The 21,940-nt window shown below is 36.0% G+C and overlaps 1 protein-coding gene and 1 non-coding gene across 8 annotated transcripts; both read right to left on the bottom strand.

Annotated features, from left to right (window-relative positions):
- Positions 1 to 4,604: 4,604 nt before the first annotated feature.
- On the bottom strand, positions 4,605 to 14,725 carry LOC103838843 (CST complex subunit CTC1). Of its 7 annotated transcripts, none has more exons than XR_004451392.1 (16): positions 9,629 to 10,609; positions 9,397 to 9,515; positions 9,248 to 9,322; positions 9,075 to 9,150; positions 8,918 to 8,980; positions 8,729 to 8,806; positions 8,440 to 8,625; positions 8,137 to 8,238; positions 7,787 to 8,059; positions 7,303 to 7,656; positions 6,670 to 7,194; positions 6,507 to 6,598; positions 6,240 to 6,417; positions 6,034 to 6,132; positions 5,303 to 5,622; positions 4,605 to 5,208 (listed from the first exon to the last, which is right to left on the bottom strand). XR_004451392.1 is itself a non-coding variant. In XM_033280032.1 (16 exons), exons 2-16 carry the CDS (start codon positions 9,896 to 9,898, stop codon positions 5,099 to 5,101), a joined length of 3,018 nt encoding a protein of 1,005 aa, XP_033135923.1. In that variant the 5' UTR covers positions 9,899 to 9,960; positions 10,067 to 10,242; the 3' UTR covers positions 4,710 to 5,098. The 7 variants fall into 7 exon arrangements, 5 of the variants coding, with proteins under 5 accessions (XP_033135923.1, XP_009113546.1, XP_033135920.1 ...); XM_033280032.1 differs by having other exon boundaries at positions 4,710 to 5,622; positions 6,030 to 6,132; positions 9,629 to 9,960; positions 10,067 to 10,242; XM_009115298.2 differs by having other exon boundaries at positions 4,779 to 5,208; positions 6,030 to 6,132.
- Positions 14,726 to 14,963: 238 nt separating this feature from the next.
- LOC103838868 lies at positions 14,964 to 20,044 on the bottom strand. Its single transcript, XR_004450732.1, has 2 exons — positions 19,934 to 20,044; positions 14,964 to 15,710 (listed from the first exon to the last, which is right to left on the bottom strand). It is a non-coding gene; the product is annotated as an uncharacterized LOC103838868 (transcript).
- Positions 20,045 to 21,940: the final 1,896 nt, after the last annotated feature.

The raw sequence follows: 21,940 nt of genomic DNA, 5'->3' as shown, positions 1-21,940 counted from the left end.
TCTCAACCCCAACAGCTTTTATCATTAGTTTGTTCTTTTTAGAACTCTCAGCATCTGCTTCGGGGTAAGATTTAGGACGCTTCATCCTTGTTGTAGCTGGGAGGTTCATCAATAACATCCCAAAATCCTCTATTTACACAATCATGACGGATGTCATGAACTAATCCTCTCTTACACCGTTATCATCAATTTCATCACTCCACTTTCATGTTAACTCTCCACTTGTTTGTTTAAGAAAATGCCTAACACACACCTATAAAAGAAATGTAATTCATTACAAATTGTCTCAATAAAAACAACTAACAAGGACAACACAAATGTTAAGAAGTTATATCTTATCTTCATAATGCTCTTTATCTTGTCTAATAACGTTTTCAAACTTGAATCGCTTCGGGAGCTTCTCCGCAGAAGAAAAGTATTTTTCGACCATCAATTTTGTTCTTACAAAGCTGTCATAAGCCCGTAGCTGACTCATATGCCCATATATGTAAGATAAAAATGAACTTTTCCATTGTATAAAATTATTTGGTGCTGTGAATGGCACACTTAACAGAGTGTGTCAAACCCCTATGTCAAACTCCAAAACGATACACGACCCCACAAATATCTCTGGAAAACTTCCAAATCAAATATCTTCTTCGCACACTCCAAATGAATTCAACATGAGAGAGCCATTCCATAGACGGCAAGATGAAGAACACATAACAATCCAACCATGTCCTCTTCTCGAGACTCCAATATGTGCATATTTCCAATACTAACCGCAGATCAATCAAGTTATGACCATAAGCTGTAGAAACTCCAATTTCTATTCAGAACTCTGTATGATCAACATCACAAATGTCCTCATCTTTACACGGTTTGCAATTCATTCCAGTGATCAAACTAAATACAATCAAAGAGAGAAGAATAGGATGCCAGTCAATCAAAGACCACATCCCATAATTTTTCTTGACTAGCAGCTAATGCGTTAATAAGTGATAGACAATTTCTGTACAACAATGTGAGTTTGAGCTCATAAAACCTAGGAAATACACCAATTGCAGACATCTTTACCTCACCCATATATAAAATGCTAGTCCTACGTTAACTATCTGAAAATTTGACAAATATCTATAATAACTCATAGGCTGTAACTGGAAACTTAATCTAGGAATGTATGGAATAAATGGAATTGGAATCAATGGAATAAAATGGAATGGAATAGTGATAATTTTTGGAATTAAAGGAATGATATATGTATTTATTTTTTAATTATATTCAAATTATTTCATTCCATCCATCCCTTTCATTCCTCCTCTTTTTTTATCATGAATGATTTTTAACGTGATTCCTTTTTTTCCTCATTCATCCCACAGGAATTTATGGAATCAAAATTTTTGTTTTTTCCACTTAACTGGTGAATTTTTTTTGGAATGTCTATGAATGACTAATTCCACATGATTCCATTCATAAAAAAAGCATTCCAGTTACAGCCATACTCATCTGCTGGCTAGAAGCTTTGCCTTTCTTGTAAAGTAGACAAGGATAGTTTCTATTACTCTTACTGGTAGAAGACACCATATCTATCAATGAAACAATCCAACAATAAAAAAAATTAAGAACACGAATAATCAAACGATCGATCATATTTGGAACATGAACAATCAAACTATCAATCAAATTAAAGAACCTTCTCATCACAACATGAAATAATTAAACGATCAATTAAATCTCAGCAAAAATAACAAGAATGTTGAGAAATAAGTGAATAAGGAAAAATGCAATCAAACCAGAGAAGGAACTAATCTTTAAATTAGGAACATCAACTAAACAGAGAAAACAAATAATCAATGAACACATAAAGTTAGAGGCGTAAAAGAGAATCAAACAATCACAAAATAGAGGAGCCATAAAAAAGAAGAAACAATTCCTAAACATAGGAACCATCAAAACAAGTAACTATAACTATAAGAAAACAATGAAGTAACAAGAAGGCTACTAGGGTAAAAAGCTTATCAAAGAGTTCAAAAGCGGATATAATAAGAAAGCTACTCGAGGAAGAAGATTATCGGATAAAGTTTTGCGGACACTCGCCGAAGAAATTAAATCTCGTTTCACCTTTGATTTCAAAGTTACTCGGGAATACGCTTAAATGGTCGGGAAAATTCGAACGTGAAATCTCCTTCTAAGAACACTAACTTCTTTTCTGAACTATTTGTTGTTTGGTTTCATCAACGATGAAAGGTAAAGAGCTTTTTTCCTGTCTTTGTTAATTAATTTAGTTCAACTGAAAATGGCAGGGTGGTAATAAAGAAGAACTATTGAGATTATTTGGCTCTTTTATAGATATATACTAACACACGTTGACTATAAGGAGTTAAACTAGTAATTAACTTAAAAACTAGAGTTAATCTTCTTTTTTTTTAGCATCTGAATTTATTCAAGTCTTGGGGAGGACATAAGCCTAAACTAGAAAACGAGAACCTTAGATAGCTAGGAGAAAAATGAGAACATTCTAAATAAGAATCAAAACGTCATCTCTGGCTGTTTCTCTTTGAATCTGATCATGCAACCACGAAGGACCTCCTAGTGGCAAGTAAGAATTGAAGCGCCCATCACACATCATTCTTTTGGCAAAATCTATTGCAATTGAGTTTCCAGTAAGTTTTTCTACGTCGAAAGATATGCTTCCAAAGTTACCTTTAAGCAAAGTAATTTGTTCCAAAAATGCTCTGAGGCCATTGTTCTGACTTAGCAGTAGCTTCTATTATCCCATGGTAACCTGAAGCAATTATCACATCTATATGTATATCATATAAAATATGCATCACCCAAATTGGTCCTCAAAGTTCTGCCACCATTCGATTGGGTAATCGAGGAAAGGCGTCTGTGTCATGGTGATTTACTTGTCCATATACCATCGTCCATGCCTACACAAACCAGAATTTGTGCATGAATTGGGTTCTTGAGTCGTATTCAGCAGAAACCACTGATCCACCTCACTTTTCACAAGTACAAGCAGTCTCTCCATCGATTCTTATTTATTTTCATAGAGACTGGAGTTCATACTTTTCAAATCGTCCATAGTACCCAAGTTAATTCTCGAATTCATACCATTGAGGTGGTGACGCTCTTCCAACATGCGAAACATATGGGATAAGTTAAGTTCAAGAGAGTGTTGCATTACCATTGTTGGAAGTGAAATGCATACTACTGAAAAATTTGTTGAATTGTTGAACATTGAAACAAAACATGGTTGATTGTCTATGTGTCCTCATCACCCAATTTTCATCTTGACTCAACTAATATACCTCTGGAGTTCAAACAATCGGTCACTGCCAAAGCACCTGCACTGCTCTTCATAGGAACATTCAAATCTTCAGTAATGTCTGAATTTTCCAAACTTGTTTCTTTAGCTTAGTACGTTCCCGTTCCAAGAGACTGGGAGGTGCTTCCATTTCTGCTTTTTATTTTGCCACCATTTTATATCCCAGATAAAGCGATCATTTGTTCCTCTCGGAGATATTTCTATGATATGGTTTACCTCATTTACTGGAAATAACTCTGCCAGGACCTGAAGATTCCAGTTACCTGCATCATCAAAACGAGAAGATACCTTCTAGTTGAAATACATTAGTATTTGACGATTTATTGGACAACATGGGACAAAATACTGGTTCCATTTGTTTAGCCATATCATAGTAGAGCATCCATCATCGATATACTTGATTAAACCATCAGCAACAATTCACGGCTGAATATTATACTCCTCCATGCATAGGAGGGACGATGGCCTATCCCACACTCTAAAAACTCTTTGTTGGCATAATACCACCTTTTATAGACACACGATAGCAGATTATCAGGTTCATTGAGTGATTTCCAAGCTTGTTTGACCAACAGATCTTGGTTGAAATCTTCTATATCTCTGAAACCCAATTAGCAGTGCATACATTTTTTTTATATGATATCCAATGTATTTTATGTTTCTCACCGCATTCATTCCACCAAAAATCAGACATTGCCTTCATGATCTTTTTGATAATGATGCTTTGTTAATCTGGAGCAGAACATGGGATACACAGAAAGACCCATAGCCATAGACTTAAGGAGTGCCTCCTTTCTTCCAAGAGAAAGTGTTTTGACATACCATCCATTAAGTTGTCTGCTTAGTTTTTCTCCTATGAATTTTAAGATCTAATGTTTAGAACTACTAAAACACTATGGTAGTCCCAAATAAGAACTTGCACCACCCTTATTCTCAATGTCGAGTAGCTCTGCAATCAGTCTTCTCATCACCGGATCCACATATGCAGTGAAGGATATGGAGAACTTCTGAAAAATGATTTCTTTCTCGATGCCTTACCATAGAGCTTTAGGTAATGGATAAACATTGAACACTCTTGTAATGTAGCTCGACATAAGAACAAACTATTGTCCACAAACAAAAGATGATGTATTGGCGGAAATTGCATGTCAGCCTCATTCCGGTAATATCCCTTGCACCTCAGCTTTGTTCATCACATGAATTAGTGCATCCGCACATAAAATGAATAGGAAAGGAAATAGTGAATCACCCTGATGTATACCGCTCACTGCGTATACTTTCTTCTCTCATTGCATTATCAAACAATAAGTCTGTCGATTTAGCAAACAATGTACGTGACTGATCACAAAGACAACATGATCCATATGATCCAATGCTTATTAAAATCCATTAATAAAACTGATTTTTAATCATTTTTCATTAAGGATTATTTTTGTGACAAAAACTTAAAAAAAGCTATCATAGAGAATTTTATTTAATCTAAGTAATTTTCTCAAATCAAAAAATTTAAAAGTAAAAACTAAGAAAAAATTTTTGGCACACCAAAAACTGAGGTCTAAATTTTTTTAGAAAACAATCACCTAAATCTTCTTGCAACCATCTTCATTGTTTTTACTTTTCATTTACATTAGTATATAAATGAAAAAATAAAATGAATTAAACCATAAAAACTAAACTAAAAGAATTTAATTTCGGGCAGATTGATTGTCCTGAAAAAATGACGATCACGTAATTAGCAAACCTTGGAGTAAGCTCCAAGCTCGGACCAACGTATCCACTTGACATATTTCATTGCCCCAAACGTTCCGACGTGTAAGCCCTGAAGCTTCCATCTCCACACACTGTTCTCTCTCCACATGCTGAATCATTGTCATGTCCATTGAGCTCGCCGTAACATCCTGCGTTAACCAGAATAATGAAGATAGGAGAGGAAATAAACAATCTCCGACCTGAGAGAAACTTCGACCATGAAATCAAGGAGCTCGAACGTACCCACATGGGGCCGCTAGTGGCATTTAGTATCAACCACTTGAGGAAATTATCCTCAGACTCGGCGAGAAGTTGTTGTGAAGCAACATCAATGGTGAGGTTTTGAAAAAGGGCATCATTTTGTGATCCATTGACCTTAATCACTATTCTCTTGTGAACCCAAACTATTTTCTCAAGATGGTAAGCTGTTGTGCTCCGGCTGCTGTCGCTTCTGATCCACTGGTCCACATCAATGGCGTCTTCAGGCAATTCTTCGTGCAGCCTAAGAAATGTAAATGCTCTTTCCCCACTCGTCCAGCAAAGATAAGTTGATGATCCGTCATCTAAATAAGGAAGAGTGAAACTCGTGAAAACGGAGAAACGATGGGTATTATTCAGGACCGTAAAATGAACCTAAAGTATCCTTTCAGTGACAGAAGATGATGCAAGCATAAATGTATAGTCTCGTACACAACTTTGTGTTTCGGCCCTTCAGTATTACACACATACATAGGGCTTATTAAGAAGCTCGTAGAAAAATGTTATACACATACTGAACGTAAGTTATGTTCTACATGTTAAAGACTGAATAAGAGAAATTCTAAGAAATATCAGTTGTTTCAATGATCAGTCATATAAGTAGGATAATTTAATAAGATGATGATTTAAGAATGTAAATGAAAACAAAACGCGAATGTTCCAGTAAATTACGCTCAATGTTCTCTTTCTGGCAATAGCAAGTTTGACTTACCTACCACAAATCCTGCAAGCGGTATATCTATATTTTCCCCACATTTGTTTTCTGAAGGATCATCAGATTCCACTTGGAGAACCAGAAGATGAACTGAAAGAACCTGTTGCATCAAATAATATATAAAGAAGAATACAAGCAAGGAGGCCTTTCAGACAATACACATGAATGAAACTAGAAAGCAACTTTGCTAATCCACCACAAGATTACCTTGAAGACAAAGTTAATTTGCAGATTATCCTTGTGTCCTGAGGATTCTTGAGGTCTAATTTTAGGTAGACCAATAGCAGTTTGATGAGTCGGTTTGTCTAAAGCTGGACCATTCAATGCCTTTCGTGAGTTTATTTTGACAAAAGATGCTGATGACAAGAGAAACCTGCTTTCCTCTCTACAGAAACAATAATGCAAGAGACTAAAAATGAGTTCGTTGCTTATTGAAAAGCCAATTTATCAAAGGCTGTTACTTATGTATAATACCTAGTTCCAAGAATTCGGTAGAATGTTGCATTCACCCCAGGGCCAAATCCAGTGAGGTATGAGTGCCTTCTAAGTGGACCAAAAATCTTCACCTGAAACACATCATCAAGGAGAGCTTCAAGAATGCCGACAGCACAGAGAAAAGAGTATGATATGCACTCACAATTTGATAATCGACTCGAACATGAATGCAATAGCTGCTGATGACACTCGAGTCAACAGCCTCAACTGCTACTACATCACCCGTGAAAGTCGCTAGGTTTCCCTCAGGAAACAAGCTGTTGGAAAGAGGTGGTTGAGACGGCTCTGCATGCATGATAACCTCTCCCTGAGTATTATCTCCATCCTTTTCAACTGCGACTGGCTTGTTCAGTTCGTCCAAGTCCTTAAGATATACTGAGAAGAGAGCTTTTGCATCATAAGGGAGAAGAAGCGAAACATCTGAAAAACGTTGTGGACAAGAAACATCTCGTTTTTCCACCGCAGGAGATGGTTGAGAAGACACCAGAGGATATACATCCATAGATCCATCCTGGGTTGAAACTTCATCAAAAGAAAATTCCAGACTCCATAAACGTGATTCGGGTCTGATATTGATTTTATCATTGTTAGATATGCTGGACCGTCCAAAACAAAAAGAATCGTCAATGTCATGCTTCATCAAATAGAAACCGCCAATCTGCAACCCCTGCCGTAACAATGCGAAATCATCATTTAATTTAAATAATCAGTTATTTGTGCAGCATGCATGTTTTACGAGGATCAATGTTATTGTTAAAAACAAAGCAATACTTACATTATAGTTTTTGCATTTAGGTATGAATTCTAACAGCACACGCTTCACACTTCGCATGTTACCACTTTTCTTTTCCTTTAAATTAGACAGAGTTGCTGCTACGGCCGACCAGTGACTGCTTGCACATCGAACGGTCATGTCGCAAGAAATTTCATGCGGTACAGACAATACTCTTTCATTCCCTAATGAATTATTAGTTTTACATCTCTTACGTGGATGTTCTTCTTGGGAGGCCTTGCTTTCATCAAATTGGGGAGCAGCTGCGTCTTCTTCGGTCACAGTGCAAACGAGTTCCCATGGAATGATTACAGCTTCGATGAAAACACTGGTGCAGTCAGGCATTCCTGGAAGACCCTGGTGCAAGTTCAATAATTATAAAGGTTAAGGTCTTTATTTAAAATTAGTAGCATAACCAACAGTTTCTCTTTGTCGAACCAAACAAATAAACAATATGGAGATTGCTTTTTGAGATATAAGAGCATACCTTTTTGAGAATTGGAAATTTATGGGTCACCCTAAATACGTGAAACCTGCCCCCTTTGAACTCATTGAGATCATGCCTCCAGTCAATAGACTGATCTACGAGAGCAGTTCTACAGCTTGCAGCACCAAACGATAGAGAAAATGGCACTGTCAAGGCGTTGTCGCTATCCATTGAAGTGGGATCAAGCAAAATTTTACAGTGAAGTGGCTTTTGAAGAAACGGGATGTGGCGCATTGATTCAGGTATTTCCATAATGAGATTGTAATCAGAAACCTATAATTAGAAAAAGATAAGAAATTGAATATAACGAGTTCGGTATTTTCAAATGCAGTTTGGAGTATATAACTAACCTCATATATCCTGCACGAATTTCTATCACTTAGAAAGTCTGGCATCAGAACATTAGTGCTGCTAGTTCTGTCTTGCAACTGTAGTATTCCAGAAGCTGAAACCTATATAAAGGAGTAATGTCAAAGCTAAACAAGTGTACAAATAGAGGAAAACAGAAACCTTGTTATGTAGATACTAAGTAAAGATATTCACCATATCAAGGTGACAAGTTGAAATCGACATCTCAATAGATTAAAAACAACCTTTCAAACGAGTTAACGGATGGCACAATATATGCATATTACGAGTGTCGAGTAGTATACCTTCAATCTTCCAAGCAAGATAACACCAATATCTTCACTTTTTAGAATCTTCACATTTGTATGACAGTATCTTTTCTGAATTAAGCAATTACTAGCAATAAACTGGGTGTCATCTTTCTTAATCCGAGAAAGCAATTCATCCAGCAAGACCTTGTAATGGTGGACAAAACTTGAGATAGGCATGACCTGTTTGTCGAAAAAGGGTGGAACTAAAATTATAAGATCTGAAAATAATCATGCAACTAAACCTGTTCCAGTCTAACCATGGTCTACAAATGAGTAGTCTTACCAGTTTTAGGTTGCAATCACGAGCTTCACTATTGCATCCGCAAGATTCATGCATGCAGAATTCAGTAAAAATCCCGCACTGAAAATTTCAAAGTTTTGGATATAATCAAACTGATGAGCATATGATTATTACCCTAAGAAGAGCATAAAAAGCTATATATATTGTCAAATTTTCAATATACCAATTTACCCTAGGTTGAAACATGGATGGTGGTATTCGTGACTCTGCATACATCTTTGTCAGTTCATCCTCCTGATAACACCTCATAAAAATGAGAAAGGCCATAGATAATAGGGAGAAAGGCCACAATAAAAACACAGAACCAAGCTTATCTTCAGTTAGTTACCTGGCATGATCTCAAGCTTTCCTTGTCTGATGGCATTCGGCCAAAGTTCTGGAAGCATGAACTAACAAGTAGTGTCCTGTGAAGTATCGTTTTGCAGCTATATCAGTCATGAGTCATAAACTAGAATGAAATCGCTTAAATATTGCTCTAACCACCAGAGAGAAAAAAAGTACCAAAATCTTGCAGGAAAGGACAAAGACTCAACGAATCGAGTAAGAGATGTCTGCAAACAAGAATCTACAAGACAACTGAAGGACCAGCTGAATAAATTTCCAGACATGAGAAAGCATCCATGATTCAGTGATTTATAACAAAACCATACCTTGTTTCAAAAGGTGAAAATTTCTCAACTGTGATGCTGGTCTTACAACATGCCCCAAGTATAAGCACTTTTCCCCAAGAAAATCTGGTATTCACAAAATGAACATTTCTGACAAAAATCTGCACTAAGCAAGTCAAACAATCAAAGATCTCAAACAGCACAGATAAACCAACTTCTAAGATGCTTACAGTCAAACACACACTAAACTGAGAGAAAGAAGGAACTATCTTACAAGGGAACCAGTCCGGATACTGTGTGATCTGTTATGTATCTGATCCGTCAATAAAAGCCAGACATCTTCATCCAGCTCAACAAGCTTCCCTTTCATGTACAAGCCGTTGACAAATCCAAGGTAGGAACCGCAGTTACCTCGCCCATCAACAACACTTTTAAAAGATTCATCTTTCTTAGAAATCCAAGGTGAATGAAGAAGAGAGTTCTCAGTGGTCACAAACACCAACAGAGAATCACATTTGCTTATATATACCAACTTCTTCTTCATCGCCGATAGAGCAATGTTTCTTCCAACTAGCTTCACAATAGCAGGGTGCCAACTCGCAGCAACTGAACCACAGAAGTAAACGAAGACTGCCTTGTCAAAACAGTGACTAGAGTCAACCGAATCCAACACATCCTTCCGTCTACATTCTTTACACTCACAAGCCATTACCTTAACTAAAAACCCCTTCACAGGAACGTTTACGGAATCATCAGAACCCAAAGGAACAAGAGACACAGGGCTAACAGACTCCAACACACCACGGACGCTATACCGTGACTTACCACCACCATTCTCTACTGAGCTCCGAGGAGGAGGAGGAACCAATGGAAACGAACACCGAGAAAGCATCTCCTCCACGAATCTCCACTTGATAATCTCCAAAAACCCCCCACCGTGATGATTCGTAGGAATGAAATTCCAAGAGAGAACACGTATGGTACTCCCAATCGCGCGAATTTCGAAACCGATGATATCGCAGCAGATCGTCGAGACGCCGTCTGTGAACCGAAAGCAGTAGCGATTCGGACATTTTAGGGTTTCGGAAGGGAGAGCTAGCGTCCCGACGATGACCGCCGGGTAGTTCAACGGTGCGAGAAATTTACGGCTTGATTGAGGGTGAGGAGACGATGAATAGAATAGGGAGGATGCGCCGGTGATGGGACGGCCTTCGTTGACTAGGTCTGAAATTGTGATGAGTGTGGCGTTCTCCATTTATCAGGAGCTCTTCCGATTAGACTCGCAGCTACAACGAGTGCTCGCGGGGTCGGTCTTTTCAAGGGATCGACTCTGTAGATTGTGAAGAAGAATTGGTGTGGAAACAGAGCGGGAACCCGATGATGGTGACCCGGTTTGAGATTTGAGAAGATCAAACTTTATAGCGTTTTTATTCGGTGTATATTCGGTCTAGGTTTTGGTATAAAGTGCCTCGGAATACAAAATTACAACCTCAAAAGATTTAAATCCAACTAGATTTTGATCTGTGCACCCGAGCGGATGTATTTCTTATAAATATGATGCTATTTGTTTTTTATATCACTATATAGGATTGGGCAAAAAACTCGAATTCGAAAAATCGAACTGATCCCAATCCGAATAAGTAGTACCAAATCCGAACCAGAAGTGAATAAATATCCGAATTATTCAAAATTATGGTATTTGAAGAACTAAAATCTAATTCGATCCGAACCGAAGTATTTTGGGTATCCAAATAGATTTATATACTTATAAAATTATATTAATTATATTTTAGATTTAAGGGGAATTGCCACTAATACCACTTTTCACTTATACACTAACCAAATATACCACCAGATTTTTAATGGTCAAAATACCATTGTACCCTTTGAATAATTAAACTTAAATTACTCTTCTTCTCCTCCACAACAGACACAGAGGTGTCTCTCGCCGGAGATATCGGATAGGATTCACACTCGTCAGATCCCAATCGAGACCTGAGTTCTTAAAGAACTGTCTATCAGCTCTGCTGTAGAACCCAGCGTTGATCGCACTGCTTCGGAGAGTCGAAGCTGTTGACGTCTGTGAGAGTCGTCAAGAAACCGTCGTGTGTCATCACGTTAGGTCTGGTGTACGGAACGCTGCCGCGCTCGAGGAGAAGGACGCGGAAGGATTGGGAGAGCGTGGCGGCGAGTGGACATCCCGCCGTTCCTCCGCCGACGATTATGTAGTCGTAGTAATCCTCCGACTCTAAATCGGTCACGTTCGTCACGAATCGCATGAAAATAGGATCTTCAAACGTAAGATGCAAACTATCGATCATCGCTATCTACAAGAATCTTTCAAGCATAAGCAAAGATTTTCCGGGAAAATTCTTGGGAAACTTACATCGACTAGCCTGTGGCCTTGCGTTAGACAGAGAAACTGATCCAAGAAGAAGAAGAAGCACTGTATAGAGAAGATAATAGTCCATCAGCTTACTCATTTCTCGCTCTTCAGTTCTTCTCAGAGGAGAAAGAAAATTAAAATTTTCTCGGGAAAGAGAGAATTTTTGTCAGTTACAAGTTATGAATAATTCTGCAGATTTATAGATTATTTGTAATGGTTTCTAAGTTATTTATAATGGTTTATATATACTCTGGTCTGGATGATCTTGCAGCAGTCTGCAAGGCAATGGAAGGTGTAGAAGTAATTAATGGCCTTGGGTGCAAGATGTCTTGCTCTTCCTACAAGGTAAACAGCGAATCTATTCTTAAACCAAACTGGTATGAGGTTTCATGTTTTGATAATCTTGAACTAGAAGAACCAATATACACATATATATATATAAGGGCTGGTTGCTTCATCTAGCTCTTATGTATTCATAACATCTCTTGTAGATTTCGTATGTTTTGGACACAGAGGATTTCTTCCACAGGAAAAAGAAGCATAAGAAGAAGAGCGAGAACTTGGCACAGGACAAATCATCATCGCAGCAATGCAACTTGTACAGAATAGAAAGATTCCACAACTTGTATACATAGATTTATAAATTCTTATAAATAGATATATAACCTTGTAGATTAATTTATAAACACTTTTAAATAAATGTATAAACTCTTATAAATAGCTTAAAAGTTCTTGTAAATAGTTTTATAAACCATTTTAAATAGTTTTATAAACCTTTATAAAATGTTTATATATTAGTTATAATGGTTTAGAAAATGTTTATATATTAGTTATAATGGTTTATATATTATTTATAAGGAATTATATATAATTTATAAAGGTTTATAAATAATCTAAGGATTTATAGATCATTTGTAATGGTTTCTAAGTTATTTATAATGATTTATATATCCTTTCTAAGAGGTATATATATCATTTATAAGGGTTTATATTATTTATAAAAATTCATAAACCATTTAAAATCATTTATAAGGGTTTACGCATTACTATAAGGGTTTATGAATTGTTTATAAGATAATAAAAATCATTTGTAATGGTTTATAAATCATTATAAATAGTTTATATAAGATGTTTATATATCACTTTAAAGGTTTATAAATAGTTTATATAGTCTTATAAACAGTTAATATAATATTATAAATAACTTATAAAACCTTATAAAATTATTTAAATTCAAAAGAAACCATTAAATTATATATAAATGCTTATAAATAGTAATGCATCTCCATGTAAATAGCTTTCATCTAATGACTACGGCCGATTTGGATGCCTAACCTATTTATTATAGCATCCATCGATAAGCTCATAGAAGCATCCATAACCGGAAAATCTGCTACTAGCGTAGGCATTTGAGCAATGAAACCACCTTTGAGAGCCTCGCGGTTTTTGTGTTGTCAGGGTCTAGCCACAAACTGTGAGGTGATTCTTCGTTGCAGTCAATCTCTCCGAACAAGCCATTGAAAAGCGCGATCTCGTATCCCAACGGTGAAAGAATGGTGTGGCGGAAACAAACCGGTTTGGTGAAGTTCTTTGCGTATCTGATCCCTGAAAACAAACCCGTCCATGTTTCTTCCAGCTGTGTCTGCAATAAAATGTTTCACAACATGGACATGAAAACTCCTACTAGATTCATCTAACAAAAAGTAACTAAAAAGAAGAGGAGTGTACCGTGCAGTGTCCATGGATGAAAACAACGTGTGGACGATTAGGCGAACCAGTGACTCTAGAGGAAACATAAGCGCTGTACCAATCTGTCACGGTATGGAACATACTTGCATACTCGAATCGAGTGACAACCAGAGTTGGCTCCTCCATCCACTGGAGCTAAGGCAAAAAACAAAACCAAAACATCAATCAACAAGTACAATTTCAACGATTCATTACTGCATTTCTTTAATTGGATCTGATCTTCCATGACAGTCTTTTGTTCCAAGAAAATAAAATTTCTAATTATATAATTTTAAATAAATCTTATAAATGATTTATAGACCCTTATAAAAAGTTTATATATTTTCATATAAATGATTTTTAAGACTTTATAAATGAATTACCTTTCTAAATATTTATAAATGATTTTATAAAACCTTATAAATATTTGGTATATTCTTATAAGTGATTTTATAAAGGTTTATAAATCATTTATAGGAACATTTATAAATTATTTATAATCCTTATAAAGCCATATAGACTGATTTTATAAATTCTTAATAATGAATTATACTTTAATAATTTATTTAGAAAGCCTTATAGACTGATTTTATAAACTATTATAAAGTCTTATTAATTGTTTTATAAACCATTATAATCTTTTATTTCTTATAAATAATTTACAAACATTTATAATAGAATTATAGACAATTATAATAGCTTTATGAATATTTACTTCTAAAGTTTTGTAAAGATTTATAAACTCTTATAAAAGATTTATAAACTCTTGAAAAAGATTTATTAACTCTTATATATTGTGGTATGAAGAATATTAAACTCTTATAATATTTTTATAGACCCTTATATACAGATTCATAAACTTTTATAAATATATTTATAAAACCTTATAAATGATTTGTAAGTTCTTATAAATGGTTTTATAAACCCTTATAAGAGGTTTCTAACATGCAAGATAATATAGATTAGCTAGAGTCCAAGTTGCAGCAAGACTACCTTCCTTTCCCTTGTATCAGAACTTTGCAATTGATCAACCTTCTCGGTGGGAAGATAAGGGCAGTTTCATCCATCCTAGGACCAATAGAGCCTCTTCCACGTTTGTTCCTGTCATTTACAAAGAGACTCAGAAGATGAAGGAAGCTAAAGGTAACAGAAGCTAAAGGTTTCATCCATCCTATCCTCACTGAAGCTCCACCGGTGGCTCGGCAAGGTAACAGAAGCTAAAGGTTTCATCCATCCTATCCTCACTGAAGCTCCACCGGTGACTCGGCAAGAAACTTCACTGCTGGAAACTACAGCCAGTGAGGCTCAGCCGGAGGAGACGTCTTCTGTTCCAGCAACAAGTAGCACCTCTTAAGAGGTTATTAGCCTAGTTATTCAATATATGCTGTGTAAAGATGAAATGAGGCTTATAAGTGCTTGAGATTTTTTGAACCAGCGAGCGCAGAGTCTTAATCAATCTTTAGAATCAAACTCAGTAGAAGGCATGCAATATAAGATAAACACAGTCACATATAAAAGGATTAGATATAATGCACAAACTTTGAAAAACCAAACATTGATAAGACAAAAACAGAGTCAGTCATGTCTTAAAGTCTTGAACTTTGAGTAGTATACTAATCATTTTGGATCCTTCTAAGGTTACATTAGCAACATCAACGAGCTTAGACTTCAAGAACAGTCTAGCAATCTCCCTAACATCATCCCCACCGCATTCGTCAACCGCCACCACGCAAAACCCGCCTCACCTCACCGTCCTCTCCATCTCCTCCACGACCCTCCACGGAAACAGAGCATCATCAAGATGCGCAGTAAACGCGAAATCAAACGCACCGTCGAAAAAAGGAAGGTTATGAGGATCAGCTCTTCTCACGAGAGGAAGCGAATCCACCAACTCCACGGCGGTAACGTCAGATAACCCGATCTGGGCCATCGCCATCGGAGCGTGTCCGACGCCGGCGGAGAGGCAGAGAGCTTTGGTGTGGTTGCGAAGCAACCCGAGATCGCAGAATCGGAGGAAGTAAGAGGAGAAGGAGGAGAGATGCGACGTCCAAGCCTTGGTTAAGGACGGACGAGAAGGAGGAGAGACGGTGGATCTCCGGTGAATCGGAGGCAGAGAAGAAGAAAAAAGATCGAGAGAAAGAGAGAGGAAGAGAAGAGGATGTGAGAGAGACAGAGATAAAGTTAGAGCTAGTATGGTCTTTTGGTAATTGATGAAAAGTGTATTTGTGAAAATGTCCCCATACTAGTGGTATACTTGAAATGTGGTACCAAAGAAAGTGTAAAAGTAAAATTCCCCCTAGATTTAATATATATATATATATATATATATATATATATATATATATATATATATATAAACATCTAGAATATATACGATACTTTAAGTTCATTTAAAAACATGAAAATATATACAAATAATAAAACGTAAATATTTAAAATAGTTAAAATATACTCAAAACTCCAAAAATACTAAAATAATTATTAATTCTCTATCCAAATATTTAAACCAAACCAATTTAAATTGGTTATCCAAATCCGAACTGAATCTTCAAAGATCTGAACCGAACACGAAATCCCAAACAGACCCGAAAACGAACCCCAACGTCCACCCCTAATCACTATTATATATCATATATGTGTCATCATAGGTTACAAAAATATGTGTTATCATATAATTAATCGTATTTTATATGTACCATCAAATAAGTTTTTTTTTTATAATTAATAATATTTTATACGTACAATCATATAAATAATCACATATATTATATTTTTAAATTTCAATGTGAAATATAAAAACCATAGTTTAAGTTGCTGTTTGAAATTGGGATTACTTATGTATTTTTCTTATATATATTGAAAAAAAATTTATAATGGTTATTGGAAAATATGTTTATAAAAATCAAATTTTGAATATACGTATATTATTGAATGAATTTTTGATATAAATCAATTTTAAATTATTATTTTTATTTGAATATATTAGGAGTGGGCGTTCGGGTACCCATTCAGGTTCGATTCGGGTTTATTCGAGTTTCGAGTTTTTGGGATTAAAGGTTTTAGCCCCATTCGGGTATTTCTAAATTTTGGTTCGGGTTCGGTTCGAATCTTTGCGGGTTCGGATAACCCATTTAAATGATTTTTAAAATTTTAAAATTCAATCTATAGTTTAAATTTCTCAAAATCTGTAAATAAAATATATATTACATAAAAAATTAAATAACATATGTTAGAATACCTAAACTTAACATATAAATTGGTTTGGTTTGAATATTTTGATAGAGAATCAGTAGATATTTTAAATATTTTTGGTGTTTTGAGGATATTTTAGCTATTTTAGACATTTACTTTTGACAATTTGTATATATTTTCGAGTATTTTAGACAACTTAAAAGTATCTTATATATTTTGGATGTTTTTAATATACATTAAATATAAAAATAATTAATATATTTAGATGTATAAATCTATTTCGGATATATTCGGATACCTGAAATACTTCGGTTTGGGTCGAGTTCGGTTTTGGTTCTCTAGATACCAAAATTTTGAACCCGTTCGGATATTTAATCAATTTCGGTTCGGGTTATGTATTACTTTTTCGGATCGGGTTTGGTTCGGTTCTTCGGATTTAGGTTTTTTGCCCAGCCTTAGAATATATATATATATATATATATATATATATATCAAGTAACATAAACCCACTACTTTTTAATATAATGTAATGTAATGGATTTCCAATTTCTTAATAACATAAGTTCATTACTTTTTTTTCCCTAATTTACTGGTATCAGTGTTTCCAAACAGCACTATATTTTTTAACTGATATTCATATTGTCGACTATGTTGCATGGAATCGGAAGCGGGTACGTGGAAGCGGAATCGTTTGGAAACGTAGAATCGAGTTTTTAAAAAAAATTAGGAAGCGGGTACGTTATGGAAGCGTGTATATATATATATATATATATAAGAATTTATACACAAAATATGAAGACTAGATATTGAAAAACAATGTGACTAGAGTAGTAACTATTAAAAAAAATTGAGTTAGAAAGTTAACGAGCTAGAAAAAAATCAGATAGCTACGGACAAACATTCATATTAAATGTTTCTCAAAAGAATAAAGTTCGTATTATGTGATAGATAATTAGGTATTTTTATTAGGCTTACAGAAAGTTAATAAATTAAATATGTGTGCAATTAGAATTTTAATTGTGTTAAATAAATACTGGGCCATGAATATTTAAAAGCCCAAGTTACGTTTGTGAAACTGTTCACTTTCTTCTTTACGTTGAAATCGCCGTACGTTTCCGGTCAACACTGAGTCCGCTTCCAACTCTGAAACGTGCGTTTCTATTACGATTCTAAACACCTCTTTTTAAGAATCGTGATTCCCATGCGATTCCAAGCGATTCTGAGCGATTCCGTTTCGGCTTCCGATTCCGGAGCGGGAATCGTAGCTCCGTCGACGATTCCGTGCAACGTAGATTGTCGAACAAAAGCTTAAAGTACTTTTAGTTTAATAAGATAGATATACGACCAACCTCTGAGATCAAATATCACCTAATAACACTTAAAAGGATCCATGCTACTCGATCTACATGTCGCTATATTTTCACAACACCAAAACGATTTCATCCCACGATCGGAGATGTACCATCTCTTGACCCTAATTAGACCACATGATAAAAAGAAATAATATAAACAAGCGGACCATGAAACTAAACCAAATTCTAATTTCCAAACAAGTAATTGATTCCAACGATTCGAGTTCCGTCCATGTGCCAACAGTTTCATCACCAAAAAGGCACATTCTAGTTTTATCTTATAATTATCATCAACCATTGCCTCCATCCATACCAAAAACTGAACAATTATTTTCAGACTGAAAGTTGGACCCTGACTTTTAAAACCCCTGATCCGATCTAACTCAAAGCTGATTAGTTAGTCGTGCAACAATCAAACAAGAACATCCAAGTCCAACTAAAGAACTTTAACCTGAAGCAAAGGTGCTTCCCAAACATTCGACCCGAGGTTCCAAATCAAAAATGAAATCCCAAGGTCGAATGCCAGAGAATGGGTTTTCTACCAGTTCTAATTTAAGGCTTTCCAACCCGAGTTTTAAACCGTTAGTTGGTTCGACCTGGACTAGAACTAATATCATATGAAACCCAAGCATTTTCAAAACCATTTATTATTCAAATATAGCTTAGGTTCAAAAATATAAAACATGTATACATGCTCGAGCATCATTTAAAACTATAACATACTTATTACAAAATATACGTGTGTGCGAAAAGGTAGCCAACAGATATTGCTCCTTTAACCCAAACAACAAACTAAGGGTTACTTGCAAAACAAAGATTTTAATAAGCAACTAATTTGCTTAGTGAGTCAAAGCAATAATAATATTAATCCCCCGACAAGAAAATCAGTAATCATATCATAAATAAATGGAGATTAACTCCATATACCCCATACCCCCCAAAAAAAATCCCGTTTATCCTTTTATTATAATATAATATGTTTTTTTTCATTTTTTGAAATAGAAAAAGTGGCTAAAAAGACGGATTACCCCTAAGAGAAATTAGATATTTACAAGATTCAACCTAAAAAAATCCGATCCACACAAAGCAAATCCTAAAATCCGACCCAGCAAAACCTAAACGATGTTGTTTTGTATAACTCAACTCCTTCTCCAAAATTTCTCTCATTCCATCGTCTCCTCTCACCTCTCGACACTCTTTCTTGCAAAATGTCCAATTGAAACCTAGAGTATCCATTTTCGTTCTCCATCTAAATCGAAATCCATTAAACTATCCCTATCATTTCTCAACTCTCAATTATCTCTTTGTCTCTCTTGTCTGAAACCCTAAATCGAGACCGCTTCGTTTCTTATTCCTTCTTTGTCGAAATCGAGGCTCCATCTTTGTTCCTTGTGGTAAGTGATTAGTTTCCCTTTAATTGTTTGTTATTTGGTCGAATTTTTATGTAGATTTGAAAACAAATTTGGGGAAAACTTGTTAGTTACTGGGGAAACTTTGTTGATGTTGTGTTGTTGTTTTGTGGTTTGAATTTAGAGTGATTGAGTGTTGTAATGTCTTGTACAGAAAAGTTATGAAGGAAAAGAAAATTGGAGTCGCCAATGATAGGCTTCGTCAATCTCTTAGAATCAGAAAACCGGACTCAATTGTAAAAAAGCCGGAACGGGTAGTTCATAAGAGCAGTAAGAAGAGTAGGCCAGTGAGAGAGCCAGTGAGAGTACCGAGTGTAGAATCGCTCTCAGCTTCAGATGAGTCCGAAAGGGAGGGGTCCGAAAGAGAGGTATATATTTTGTATTCATTGTTATTGTTAGTGAGAAATGCTGAGTAGTAATTAGTAGTAGTACTAGTACTTCTTGTATTACTAGCATTACTAACATGTATATATGTATTTTGATTGCATGAAATGCAACCCCTTGAGTTTTACTTCAAAAGCAGTGAGTTCTCCAAGAGTTCCAAGATACAAACTAAGTGCTTTGTGACCAAGACAGTAAATGTCATCAAAGATAAGCCTGAGGCTCAATGGTTCAGAAGCCATCCTCAGTTTCTATATTTCTTCCACATGCCAGACGAATATAAACTGAAGCTCCAAGGGATGTGAATGTTACTCATGTGCACCATTTGTACTCCAGAAGATGATGTTGCATGGTTTGCGGTTAATGGTGTATCCATCCACTATTCTATGAGGGAGCATGCCCTCATCTCTGGCTTAGACTGCGGTAATTATCCACCAAACTACGAGAATTTGGGGGGTTATAAGTTTGTGGATTATTACTTCCATGATACAAAGAAGATCACCATCAGTTATGTGGAGAAGAAGATGTTGTCTATGCCGCCGTGTCCAGATAGATTGAAGATGATTGTCTTGTTTTTTCTTGGTCGGGTTATCAGAGGAAAGCCGAAGGATTCTGGACATTTAGACCTCTTCATATTAAGCATGATAGACGATTTAGATGCTTGCAGATCATTTCCCTGGGGTCGTCTAACATTTGAGGATGCAATAAAGGAGATTAAGCACGTGATGAACCATCTGAAGGGTGAAGTGAAAGAGATGTGCGCCTTTCCTGGTTTCATAATCCCTTTAGAGGTAAAGCATATAGTTTAGTAAAATTTTAGTTGTTTTATAATTGAAATCTGACACTGTAACACTGGATGTACTAGGTTCTGGCTTTTGAGTGTATTCTAGATCTGGGGAAAACGCTTAGAATCTATTCAGACGACGCTAGTGAAGACTTTCCAAGGATGTGCAAGAGCCGGTTTACAAAGTCCAATCTTAAGGGTTATCCTTTTGGAAGACATATATGCTGTGGTTGGAGAAACAAAGGTACATGTATATAGTTATAGTAGAAGCTAGTAGAACAGAAAATTTAACTGATCTAACTTGTTGTTTTATTTTCAGGTTATTAACAGTGTGTTAGTCCCAACTATTGGTGAGGAAATTATGCTGATTCGTATCATTGATGAGGAGCGAGAGTATGACCGTCAGGGTAGCCCAAGTGATACTTGGAACAACTAGTTAAATGTGAAGCAGACGACTATTTGGTGGAAAGAGCTATATGAGTTAGATCAAGCTGCACAAGTGTTTCCAAAAAGAAAGACAAAGAAAAGGTGACGTTTGCAGAAGGATCATCCTCTAATTATGGTTTAGATTCGAGGTTGCAATGTATGGAAGAGAGGATTTTGGAGTTCATGGAAAAAGGATTTGTTGGACTTATCTTAACGGTGGAGACAAAGATGGAGTCTATTAGCTCAAGGATGAGTGATATTGAAAAGAACCAGCAACTTTTGAGAAGAAGGGCTAAGAAAATAGAAGAAAGGCTAACTTCTATTGAGAGTAAGGTGGAGCAGAGTCATGGCGAAGACATGGATTTTCGACGATGGGATCATATGGACAATGGTACACATGAATGAAAGGAATGTTGAGCAAGAGGCTGGGAAAGAGAAGGATAACGTCGAGAATACTGAGCAAGAGGCTGATGACAATGCTTAGAAAGAGGATGAGAAAAAGAAGGAAAATAACGAGGCTGATAAGCAAGAGAAGGAAGACAGTGAGAGTGAGACTGAGATTGATGAGTTGAACCAATTGAAGGAGAGAAGTAGAGCACATGCTAATAAACTGTGGAAGGAACTTGAAGCTGAAGAGAAAGTTGATGAAGAAGTGGTTGGAGGGAAACAAGATGAAGAAGAAGGTGAAGAGAAAGAGTCTGAAACCAGTGAGGAAGAAAAGGAGAACAGTGAGGATGGTGAGAAAGTTGAAGAAAAAGTGGTGGAATCTGAGACTGAAGGGGAAGATGATCAAGAAAAGATTGGAGGGAAAGAGGATCAAGAAGAAGAAGTTGAAGGAAAAGAGTCTGAAACCAGTGAGGAAGAAAAGGAGAAAATTGAGAATGGAGAAGCAGAGATAGAAAAAGTGGTGGAATCTGAGGCTGGGGAT

The sequence above is a fragment of the Brassica rapa genome, chromosome A09 (assembly GCF_000309985.2).
Source record: "Brassica rapa cultivar Chiifu-401-42 chromosome A09, CAAS_Brap_v3.01, whole genome shotgun sequence".
Taxonomy (NCBI): Eukaryota; Viridiplantae; Streptophyta; class Magnoliopsida; order Brassicales; family Brassicaceae; genus Brassica; species Brassica rapa.
Note: the sequence above shows the minus strand (reverse complement) of the source record. Positions and strands in the feature narration are given on the sequence as shown.

Excerpts from the sequence above, each read along its gene's own strand:
- LOC103838843 (XM_033280029.1), bottom strand. The coding sequence starts at position 10,609 with ATGGAGAACGCCACACTCATCACAATTTCAGACCTAGTCAACGAAGGC. Across the intron at positions 8,807-8,917 it reads CATCCATGTTTCAACCTAGG|TGCGGGATTTTTACTGAATT; the intron begins GTAAATTGGTAT and ends TGAAATTTTCAG. Across the intron at positions 5,623-6,029 it reads GCTTGCAGGATTTGTGGTAG|ATGACGGATCATCAACTTAT; the intron begins GTAAGTCAAACT and ends TTCCTTATTTAG.